The 12,397-nt window shown below is 45.4% G+C and overlaps 1 protein-coding gene across 2 annotated transcripts in view; it reads right to left on the bottom strand.

The window, feature by feature from the left end:
• Positions 1–12,397, bottom strand: part of LOC133132571 (serine/threonine-protein phosphatase 2A 55 kDa regulatory subunit B beta isoform-like) — a 68,537-nt gene that overhangs the window by 37,412 nt on the left and 18,728 nt on the right. Inside the window, exon 1 of one of the 2 annotated variants that reach the window (XM_061248066.1) lies at positions 4,667–5,343. The exons of the other annotated variant lie outside the window; for it this stretch is intronic. Within the exon in view, the coding sequence (XP_061104050.1) occupies positions 4,667–4,736 (70 nt within the window). The 5' untranslated portion in view covers positions 4,737–5,343. Of the gene's footprint in view, positions 1–4,666; positions 5,344–12,397 lie in introns of those variants that run through there. 2 annotated transcript variants of the gene reach the window in all.

The following is a 12,397-nucleotide window of genomic DNA, read 5'->3' on the forward strand; positions in this document are numbered from 1 at the left end:
AGCCAGGCCCACGCTCCCCGCCGTCATTAAAAACTCAGTGGCAGCCTCCGCGAAGAGCGAGGTGATTACACCCTCTGTCCTCGGCCAAGTTCCCATGATGCACTTCTCAAATGTCCGCCGCAATCTCTTTGGACCAATCGGGCCATAGACTTGTGAAAGTTGTGGCTCTGGCTGCTGGCTTAATTACCTCTGGTGATTGAAGTGGAACATAAAGTGGGTAAAGGAGCTCAGCGAAAGCAACACCATTCATTTAAATGTTTTACCTTGTGCTTGAGATTTCACCGCCCCTCCCATTTCCCTGTGAACTAATTGGGGGATTCTGGGTAGTGTAGTCAAATTTCTTCTTTCTTCTCCTCCAGTGTTGTTTACCATCCTCCTCATTCGCATCATATTAATGCAAGTGTACTGACCTCGGATACATTTTAGTTAACAAATCCTATGGTTGCAATAGAAACTGTATGTAGGCCTCTTTCTTCCTGGGGAGTTTCCCGAAGCACATCGATGATGACACCTCATGCTGTGCGCCACCTGTGATGGTGTACTTCATGGAATGGTCAAGAGCAACCAGCAGCCAATCAGTGAGCGGAAGGTAAAGTGCATTAAGGGTGCTTAATAAATGATGAGTCATCATTTATTAATATGATTGTTGGGAGCCATCTTCCCATCATGGGAATAGGGGTTACCCTCCAGGGAGACTGTTTTGGGTCTCAGAACTACACTGCCTTACTGCCTTATGGATGTGGTTTAGAATCAAAGGCTTTAACCTGCAGAAAACATATAGCAGTTATCAGACTTAAAATATATATGACCCTATTCTACTTTCTCTAGGGGAGATTCAGCCTACCATGGCAAGTTTTTTTTCCAGACAAATTTGACAAAGAATCTGTTACAACCCACGTGTCAAACTCCAGTCCTGGAGGGCCGCAGTGTCTGCTGGTTTAACTCCAGTCCTGGAGGGCCCCAGTGTTTGCAGGTTTAACTCCAGTTCTGGAGGGCCGCAGTGTCTGCTGGTTCTAGGGTTGTTCTCGGCACCCGTCCATTTAAGCCATTGATTGTCAAAAGAATCCACACACCTTGTTCTCATTCTCGAGGCCTTAATTATCAACTAAAGCTGATTGAAAGGAAACCACAAAAACCTGCAGACACTGTGGCCCCCTGGGAATTCAGTTTGACACCCCTGTGTTACAATCATTGCATTTTGACCAATAAAAAAACACTATATATTTTATTTTTTTATCCAAAGCGAATTGTCTCCAGCTTAATTAGACTAAGCAGGAGACAATCCCCCCTGGAGCAATGTGGGGTTAAGGGCCTTGGTCAAGGGCCCAACAGCTGTGCGGATCTTTTCATGGCTACAGTGGGGGTTGAACAACCAACCGAGTCCCAGTCATGTACCTTAGCCACTAGGCTACAGGCTGCCCTGCACTACTCTTCAGAGGGTTAAAAAGGACGGAGCGAATGCCCTCCAACTCTTGTTTCCAGAGAGTCACCTCCACACAGTCACACAGGGCCTGGGGGAACAGAGGAAAGGCTTTGGTCCACACCCTCTCGCTAAAGCCCAGTTAGCACTGGGGGCTAGGCCTGGTTTGCTCACGCATGCCTGGACACAGATCTTATAACGTGTTGAGTACAGGAGGTCCTGAGCGTCTCGCTCGTGAATGAGAACGCACTCCCGGAATTATTAAAAGAGCACGGTCTGGAGGGAAAGGGTGGGGCGTTACCTGGGCTTGGCTGGGTCACTGGGTGAAAGGAAGTAGGTTAAAAAATGCACTCGCTCTGCATGTTGGGAGATGTAGTTAAACAGTGGGCCCAATGGAGGCAATACATTGCCATAGCTGTTAGAGTGAGTGAAGGGGAGTGAGAAATATGGGGTAGGGGATGGGGGATGGGGGATAGGGGATAGGAATTATGCGGGATGGGGTTAAGGGTGAATGATAACGCTGGTATTCTAGAACACATCCTTCCAGCATCAAGTACCTCCCTTCAATGGAAAGATGAGATTATCAAAAACCTGTTCTTCTGGACCACAGAGAAATTGGGTGTGTGAACCACAACAAAATAAATTATTAATAAAGCTTGTCTGTGTGTCTGACAGTTGGACTGAAATTTTAAAAGATAAATGTCTCAGGGTAACAAAAACACTGCTATGGAAGCAGGTTTATTACATGATCTATACAAAGAGTGGAGATTTTGTTTTCATGAAGCTCGATGAGTTCCACGTGCATGGAGGTGAGCTCTGAGAGAGCTCTCTGAGGCTCCGCACTCTTCCGCTTTCCTGAAACATTCTTCAGAGAACGTCAGAGCACAAGCCATATTCTGACATCCAGCCATATGCTTCAGCTTTGCTGTGAGTCTGTGATGTGACTCTGGGGAAAGACTGATCCAGTGGGAGTTTACCTTTCAACTTCATCAAAGATCTGCCACTTGGCTTCTATCCTTTCAAAGATAGAACTGTATTCAATGCTGTGTTGTGCTATGCTATGCTGCACTGTGCAATGCTGTTCTATGATATGCTATGTTATGCTATGCTATGCTGTGCTATGCTGCACGGTGCTATGCTGTTCTATGCTATGCTATGCTGCGCTATGCTACACGATACTATACTATGCTGTGCTGTGCTATGCCATGTTATGCTATGCTGTGCTATGCTATGCTATGTTATGCTATGCTGTGCTATGCTACACTATACTATACTATGGTGTGTTATGCTATGCTGTGCTATGCTACACTATACTATGCTGTGCTATGCTATACTGAGCTATGCTACACTATACTATGCTGTGCTATGCTATGCGGACCAGTGCATAATGTTGAGACACAGTTATGCAGAAACAGGACTGTGCTAAGACAGCATCTGTGCTGAAATAATGATGAGCTGTTATGAATAGGTTTCATTTTGAGACGCGCTGTGCATAAAGTTGTGCTGATGTAATGCTGTGTTGAGCTGTGCAAAGAGACCACTCAGAGGTGAAAGTACACAGTTAAAATGTTCAGTGTTAGATCAACTCTTACAGAATACATAGCCAATGGATGCTATTGTACTCATATGTACTGTGTTAGAGTTTAATTAACAGTGGACAATTTGTTGTGTACTAGAGATTGATTTATCACTCCAATGGCCGTAAAAACTCAGGTTGTCAGTCCAGAACCAATAAATAGCATTTGTGTCAAAGGGATACAAGAACATGAGAAAAAAAACATACAAATGACACTGGGAAATCTCTGAGGGACAGCTGGGAAAAACAGCCAGAGAAACTCCTGGAGGGCAGGCAGGGGTGAAAACAGAACCTCGGATTTCATCCGTCTTTAGAAATCAAACTGAGTTTAAGAAACTGACAAGTGCGCCTAGCACAACTCCAGCCGAGCATCGCCGTGCGGCCGCGTCATCTGCAACGATCCACCTGTTCCGCCTGGTCTTTTCTCAGCATAATCAATTTTTCTCTTCCTCCTCCCTCCACACACACTCCCCCCTCTCCACCCCCCAGCAGCTGGTCCTGGCTGATCTCAAATTCCTTCACCTTGGAAAAGGGCCACGGTTTCTCCCGCAGTGCATTATAACTCCTGGAAGGCCACAGTACTGGGCAGCCGCCACTTCAACACTTCGCTACAGCCACAGCGGTGCTTAGAGGCTCCACTTGGTACTCAATACAGTGAATGCTGTATCTCACTTACTACTACAAGGGAACTTTCATTTATTAAAGATAAGCACAATGTATGATGTTTAATGAGGTGTTTTGTATATTTCGCAGCGTTTCCCCCTGGCTTTGTACACCGAATATCACGCCTGACCGATTCGCGTTTCATTTTGCTTAGATTTCGCAGCACCATCCACTGGAGCAGCCAGCCAGGGTTTATCGTTGGCTATCCCTCCTCGTTGGACCAGTCTTAACTAAAGCTACTTTCCATCGGACAGTGGGTGACCTGGACAAACATATTTAGACGTAGGAGATTAGACGTCCCTGCTGTTGTATCTGGCTAATACCCTACAGTCGCTGGCTTGTCCTGCTATTTTCACCTGTGCGCCGGTTTTCCAGTAAGTACGAGTTGGTAGCTTGAATACATTTATCGGAATCGTGCAAAGCATGGAGGTAGCAAACGTTGCAAGTTGTTCATATACGATATTGCAAAACAATCATCATAATTAGCAGCTTTTTCTCACGGTATTAGCTCATTAGCTAATGCATATAAAGTTAAATCTATTATGGAAAACAACATTGTAGGAAGTCTATTCTTTATTTCGACAAATTAAGTTAATATAGCAGTGCTAAATTTAAGAAGACTGTTTAGCCTCATGAGCGAGCATTATTCTTGACCGTTTAAGAGCACGCTGGTAGCCTGCCCTGCACCACACCGTTGCGCACTGTGTCCATCATTCACTGACCCGTGATACGAATCGTCATTAGCTAAACAGTTACGAATTATCAGCCTTTTCTGAAGCCAGAACATGGGTACGACTGAAAAAAGGGATTTATCCCGCAGGCTGCATGTTTGGACATGAGAGGGTCCCACGACTGCCACACGAACTGACACTTAACTTCATTGCCAGTAGGTAGCCTATATAGTTCCATAAAGTTTCGCCCACATGAAACATCTAACTGTGCCCATTATTATTAAAATCCATGATCATTATCGATTGTTATGATTCAGACACATCAGGTAATCCTACCTTCGGTTGCATAGTTGTGGTCGCGGAGGAAGCTGCTGTTGATCTTACGGGTGTCGGTATCTTCATCCATTTATGATATCGTTACTTATCTGACAAACGCGTGCCCATGGTCCTGAACCAGCAACACAACGGAGGGTTCGAGCACACGGCAGGTTGCACGTCGCAGAAGAAAAAAAAAACTGTCTCCAAGGAGACAACGGAAATGATATAAAACTACAATTCTAAAACTAAGCAATTCCTGACTGTGGCGCTCCGGGGGGCGCCCACGTGAGCAAAAACAGCGGCTTCGCGCAAGGTGCAGCTAACCTGACTGGGCTAGACTTCCGCTGCACACTCGGTATGAAAACAATACACCATAAACTTCAAATATATCTATAAAAACGGATGTGGCAATGTCATGAGACGATCAACAAAACTACTGTTCGTATGAGCACGCGCGCGGACACAGCATGTCAGAAATAAAAGTCAAATGAAATCCGGTACGTTTTTGCCGGTCTGTTAATTGCGAAAGGCGATAAATCTCCGGAGCGGGTGACTTGCGTTTTTTTGGAAAGGATTTTCAGACTGCAGCAGTGTGCTGACGGGGATTGTGCGTCAGTCAGCTGGCATCCCGAGTTCAGGTTCTTCCTGTCACTTCGATCGCCCGGCTTGCCCCCCGGTGTCGTCCTATGGCTGCGCCGATCTGCTGCATGAAAGCGCTGCTGTTGCTACAGTCCCACACTGCGTTACGGAAGGCTCCTCCCCGTACAGATTGCCGGTGCCGGACTGCGTCAGCATCAGCATCACCGTGATAGCACATGCGGGGGTAGCGCTGCCCTGAAGTGGCACACGGACACTTCACACTGGGAAAACGACATCAGGCTGCTGGGTGGATATTAGGCATTCAAATGAACGATAATGAACTCAACATATTTCCAACTTAATGCACCGCGATGACTCCACCGCAGGGCTTTCGGCTATTGTTTGTCTGCGGATTCAATATTAGCCGTTCACCATGGCAATAAAATAGGTTTAAACATTAATGACTCAGCTGGTATTCCGCTGGAGGGTTGCCATTATATATATATATATATATATATATATATATATATATATATATATATATATATATATATATAACATTTAATTCCTATACCCCTGCCACCAGACAATGCTAGGCTATATTTTATAGCATATATGTAGGCAGCTGGGGATAATTCCCAGATTCCTCTGTGCGTCTGCCATTCAGCACCAACAAAATGCAGCAGATACATATTAATCAGATTTGGAGTCCTGCTGTCCCCTAACAACTGTAGAAAGCAGTGCTACATGGTTATTTTAATACCTGTCCCAGTGGGGGATTTCAAAGTCTAGCCTACGTGGTGTTCCTACCACAAGCTTTCCGTGTAGCCCATTTTATCCTTTACATTACCTTGTGTTATTGTCTGCACAGGTCTACTTTCCCATTCGGTCCGCAGTAAAGAGAAAGCGCCGTGTTTGTTTCTTAAGCACCCCGCGTTAACCATCTTATCGGAAAGCCCATTTGAAAACGAATTCAGGACTCCCCTATAAAAAGCCACGAGGCGTATCTGCTCGTGATGTCCCCACAATCAGCCTAGTGGTATAATACATGGTGAAACCGTTTTTCTGAGCGCGCTATTTAACAGTCCGCTGCCCCGTCTCCGCCGTTGGAATAAATTGGAGACATTATCTACACCGCCGATAATATGTTAGACCGGTGTGCCGGTGCGCGGGACGGGATCTTACAAGCCTTTCTCTTGCTGAATATTACTTCTCTCTAAATCAAATAATGCACAATGAACATATATCTGCATCAGTTCCTTTCAATTGCTTGCTGAGTCTTTTTGTTTTATCTAAAATGATCTAAATTATTATTTAAATGTGATAACCGAGAGGATGCCGGTTTCAGTCAATGCCATTGAAATCTTATGATAATTCCTCTTGGTATCAACCGCAAGGAGGATTAACAGGCATTGATTTTCACCATACTCACTGAACTGCGAAGACACTATTAGCAAAGGCTGTTAGACATCGCTGGTATTTGTTCAGATGAATGATTTTAACGGGCTAACTTTACAACCCCTTAAAGGAACGTAAAGCAAGTCACTAGGACTCAGTCAGCCAACCAACAATTAATCTCTCTCACTTCCCTGTATATGTACAAGAGCATGAATGCTGATGTATATATACGTTGTGTGTGTGTGCATGTACCTTTATCATGGCATAGCCATGGGGCACTGTAGGTCTAATGAGAGATATGATATCTGCAGAAACCCTTTTTTTTTGTGGAATGTTTTTTTTTTTTTTTTTCAAAGTCAGTGTTCTAGAGCTCCGTTTCTTCCAAGTAGTGATTGTTACATCAGAATTAGAATGTGCAGTTAAGAAAATTCTAATCACACATTTGTGATCTCACTTTAAAGCATTGAATAGGACAGCTTTCCTGTAAGTCAGAGAATTAAAGAGAGAGAGAGAAAGCAGAAGAGGGAGAATGGATCAGGATGAAAGAGCGAGAGAGAGATAAGGGGAGGGATGGAGACAGGGAGGAAGAGGCAGGCATGGGCAATTTGAATCCATAATTAGGCTAGTGGGGATAGCCAAGAGAGAGAATGAATGGGATGGCTTTAATTACAGCTGCTTCTTCCAGAGCCCGGTTATAAACCCAGGAGCCGGTCCAGAGGGCTGGTCCAACCCATCCATTCACAAAGAGACATCTGCAGGCTCCACTGGGCCCTCTACACACGGGACGGGGGGCGCGCAGAGGGTACGGGTTCTGAGAAGCTTCAGTGAGCTTGCCGTGGAGCAGAGCCACTCCAGGTGTTTGGGTTCTCTTTATCAGGACAGCTGCGTACGGCTGGGAGACGGAGGGCCAAAGCTGCACTCCAAAAACCCACAGATGATTAAACCGTAATGAGAATTTTTCGCCACGCGGAATCGCTGGCTTTTATGCGCGGCGAATCGAATGACCTGGGGACATCCCACCATGCACTGCTGCAGCCGACGGGGCTTCACGGGGGGAGATTACAGCGGAGGAAAACGTGAACGTGAAGCCGTTACTGATAACATTATCGTAGCGATAATATTCTTTTTTTTAATTGCTCACTTGGCTTCGCTCAAAAACTTGTATCCAGGATGATTAACTTGGTGGTCGTTTATTAAAACGTGTCATACAATCGAATATCTACTGCCATTAACCCTTCAGAGTGTGAGATCACAAGTATGTGATTAGAATGCTCTTAACTGAGCATTCTAAAGCTGATGTCACAATCACTGGTGGTGGTGACTGAAAGCAATGGAGTTCTAGAACATTCTAAAGAAACCTGCCATTCAAAGGGTTAATCAGGTTATGTGTCTCCTTCACAGGACCAGCAGGGCTGCCTCCCCAGAGATTCAAACCTGCAACCACCCGGAGCGTGATGAGTGACAAATTAAATACATCACATAAAGGTATGCAAAAGGTATTTATATCTCTTGTTTGACGTGTCCACATATCCTAAGAACCAAAGGGCTGGTTTCACAGACACCGATTAAGCTTAGTCCTGGACAAAATTGAGTTTTTATGGATAATCCATACAAAATACAATCTGGTCTAGGACTAGGCTCAATATGTGCCTGTGAATGTGTTTGATAATGAAAACAGGCCCTTCAGCCAATCCAAGGACTCATTTCACCTCCAGCCTAAAGAGCATATAGCACTGTTTCAAGCCTTGTTTTGAGCATCCCATAAGTCTGTGCTCTACTTCATGCTAAGGGAGGCCTAGTCCATGCACTGGCACCTCAGTGTGGGGGAACTACTCCCTGTTATCAGGGCAAAAGTGATATTTAATTCACGCATCATTTTTACATTTTAAATTAATTGTGCCATCTGCCAGCTTCCCTTATCAGCGCACACACTGACAGCAAGGTGGCAGCGCTCAGCATGGGCCCAAAGCTCAGAGAAGCATCACTAGTGCAGTGTAAGTTTGTGTCATAGAGAGGAGTATGCAGGAATCTGGCAGAGTGATCCGCCCCAACCCTCACTTACAACCCAAACACACACCCTTCTGCAGGACAGACCCCACTTAGACCCCAAACACACACCCTTCTGCAGGACAACTCCCACTTAGACCTGAAACACACACCCTTCTGCAGGACAACTCCAACTTAGACCCCAAACACACACCCTTCTGCAGGACAACTCCCACCTAGAACCCAAACACACACCCTTCTGCAGGACAGACCCCACTTAGACCCCAAACACACACCCTTCTGCAGGACAGACCCCACTTAGACCCCAAACACACACCCTTCTGCAGGACAACTCCCACTTAAACCCCAAACACACACCCTTCTGCAGGACAGACCCCACTTAAACCCCAAACACACACCCTTCTGCAGGACAGACCCCACTTAGACCCCAAACACACACCCTTCTGCAGGACAACTCCCACTTAAACCCCAAACACACACCCTTCTGCAGGACAGACCCCACTTAGACCCCAAACACACACCCTTCTGCAGGACAACTCCCACCTAGAACCCAAACACACACCCTTCTGCAGGACAGACCCCACTTAGACCCCAAACACACACCCTTCTGCAGGACAGACCCCACTTAGACCCCAAACACACACCCTTCTGCAGGACAACTCCCACCTAGAACCCAAACACACACCCTTCTGCAGGACAACTCCCACTTAGACCCTATAAACACACTCTTCTCCAGGACAGACCACACTTAGACCCCAAACACACACCCTTCTCCAGGCTGCTACCCACTTTAACCCCTGTACCTCTTACAGCAGTTCCATATGTTCTGTGCCCCACACTCCCCCAAACACCCAGTACACACAGATTAGCCCTCAGATCCCACAACATCACCCAGACCCTCTCCCCATACCCAAATCCATTTTCAGCATTGATTTTCTCCTCAGTGACACAGCAGTAGAGCTCTGCACACCCAGAGTGACAAAGAAGTTTAACCTAACACCTGCCCATAGGTGTTACTCAGAAGCAGTCAGGGGCAGCCTGCGGACTAGTGGTTAAGGTACACGACTGGAACCGGGAAGGTTGGTGGCTCAAACTCTGGTGTAACCACGATTAGATCTGTGCAGCTGTGGGCTCTTGAGCAAGGCCCGTAACCCCACGTTCTCCAAGGGGATGACCACATAATCATAAACTAACCCCGACCATAGGTCTTATTCAAACAAGCTTACACAAGCCATTTCATTAAGCTACATTCTTTATTAATTTAGTTCAACAGAAGGGAGATCTTTTCTTAGTTTGATGTCTTTTTTTATGTATCTGACACGTATGGTTTTTTATATATGATTTCCTTTCAGAGTGCAGTTTATCTGGTACTGTTCCATAGTTGTATTTCAGTAAGATGGGGTGGTAGGAGCAGAGGAAAGCAGAGGACGGGAGGACATGGTGGAATAACACCACACCGCCATTTTTAAAGCAGAGAAAATCCGCCCTTTCAGAAGCCTTAGTCCCACAGTGACTAATCAATATTTCAGCATTCATCGAAACAATGCGTCAATCAAACATGAATTAATGCAGCATCGTGAATAAATTGTAGCAGAGAGATTCAGTGTGCCAGGTTATTAAAAATAGAACATTAAACAGAAAGATGTGCAATTATTCGCAGAAGACAGAGAGCGAATTACATCAATAGGATATTCAAAAATAGATTCATTTAAGTGGTACTTGTGCAGGAAAATATTTTCCTGGCAAAACAACAATGCCCATGGTCCTCACAGAAACAGGCAGTGAAGTGAAGCTTCCAGAAATCCATACAGAAAATCAACATCAAAAACAGGAATTAGCAGAACAACCAGCAGCAATAAATGACCTGAATTATGAATTATGGCAAATCAGGTTTATAGGGCAGGCAGTCTGGCATGGATAGTAATTCATTAATGAATAGCCCCTCGTTTCCAAAAACTAAGATACAGTAAAGTACATAGACTAAACACAAACACATACTGTGCAACATACACGTGGGCCCACATTTACCCACTCACCCTGGCAACCCACCCAACCAACCCACATTATCCATGGACAAGTGAATCCAGAGTAAATCCTGTTTGGACTCATTTCAAGGACCCAGTGTCACCCATTCTATTTCAGAGTACATATGGTCCCTGTTTCAGAGTACATATGGTCCCTGTTGGATTCATTGGAGCTGAATTAACACTGGGCATTTCACTGTGCTGGGTCCAGTCCGGCAGAATTACACACTGGGCATTTCACTGTGCTGGGTCCAGTCCGGCAGAATCACACACTGGGCATTTCACTGTGCTGGGTCCAGTCCGGCAGAATCACACACTGGGCATTTCACTGTGCTGGGTCCAGTCCGGCAGAATTACACACTGGGCATTTCACTGTGCTGGGTCCAGTCCGGCAGAATTACACACTGGGCATTTCACTGTGCTGGGTCCAGTCCGGCAGAATCACACACTTTGCATTTCACTGTGCTGGGTCCAGTCCGGCAGAATCACACACTTTGCATTTCACTGTGCTGGGTCCAGTCTGGCAGAATTACACACTGGGCATTTCACTGTGCTGGGTCCAGTCTGGCAGAATCACACACTGGGCATTTCACTGTGCTGGGTCCAGTCTGGCAGAATCACACCCAGTGGGAGGACAGTAACGGCCCCTGACACCCCTCCACTGGTAAGCATCACAAAGTATGCTCATTTAAAGTATGCTCATTTAAAGTATGCCAGTTCAAGTACCCCTGACTGGCTTGCTGATGCCTCGCAGTGATGGTCCGACACTCATTGTATAGCTGTACAATTATTCAAGCTCATTGGTTGAAAATTCTGTGTGTGTAACCTGATAGCATAGAGAACATAGTTGAAGAAACAAGCTGGCTTTCGATTCAGAAAGATTTGACCTTTAACCTTGCTTTTAAAAGTGTTCGACCCCCCAAGAAAACACAAAAAGAGGGGGATGGGTGGAGCATGCCATGATGAATACTGAGGATGGACAGATATATTTGGGATGAAGGGAGAGAGAGAGAGAGAGAGAGAGAGAGAGAGAGAGAGAGAGAGAGGGGGGGGTGGGGGGGGTGGGGGGAAGGGACTAACAAGATGAATGTGTGCCTTTGCCTTTGGTGGGGCGGATTAAACCTGGCCTGGGGGAGGATAATCTCATAGCGTTCTTAAATAGTGCTGACCACAGCAAATTTCACGCTCTTCAGCAAAAGGGGAACTCAAGCAATAATATCAAAAGTGCCTCTTGGGTGCAGCCAGTTACTAAACAGGTTCTGATTTGTGCCTCCTACAATGAGCTCTTTGGAGCCAAAAATATGTAACGGCACATTGATATAAAAATAAATAAAATAAAAAATAAAAAACACGAAGTACCAGGACATGGTAAAGTAATACACACCTGGAGATCAACTTATCAACTAAAATTACATGTGTCTGAATTTTTTGTTGTAACTTACAGTCTAAATTGGCTTGGAAATTATTTTTAACAACAAATGTTTCATGCTTTCGGATATTACCCATTTATAATTTTGAGCGATTGACTCATTCTCAGGCCCTCTAAATCTCTGCCATCGCTTCATTTCCCACGTGGCGTTGGAGCCGGCTTTGATCGATAACTTTGACTCACAGACAGATGTTACATTTACCAGATATAGCTCATCCATTTAAAGGCTTAATTAACGTTCCTTATATCGCACCCTAGCAGTGTCTGCTATTTCATCCGTTCATTGGCAGATGAAAAACTACACGAATCAAA

This window comes from Conger conger, chromosome 7, assembly GCF_963514075.1.
Source record: "Conger conger chromosome 7, fConCon1.1, whole genome shotgun sequence".
Taxonomy (NCBI): domain Eukaryota; kingdom Metazoa; phylum Chordata; class Actinopteri; order Anguilliformes; family Congridae; genus Conger; species Conger conger.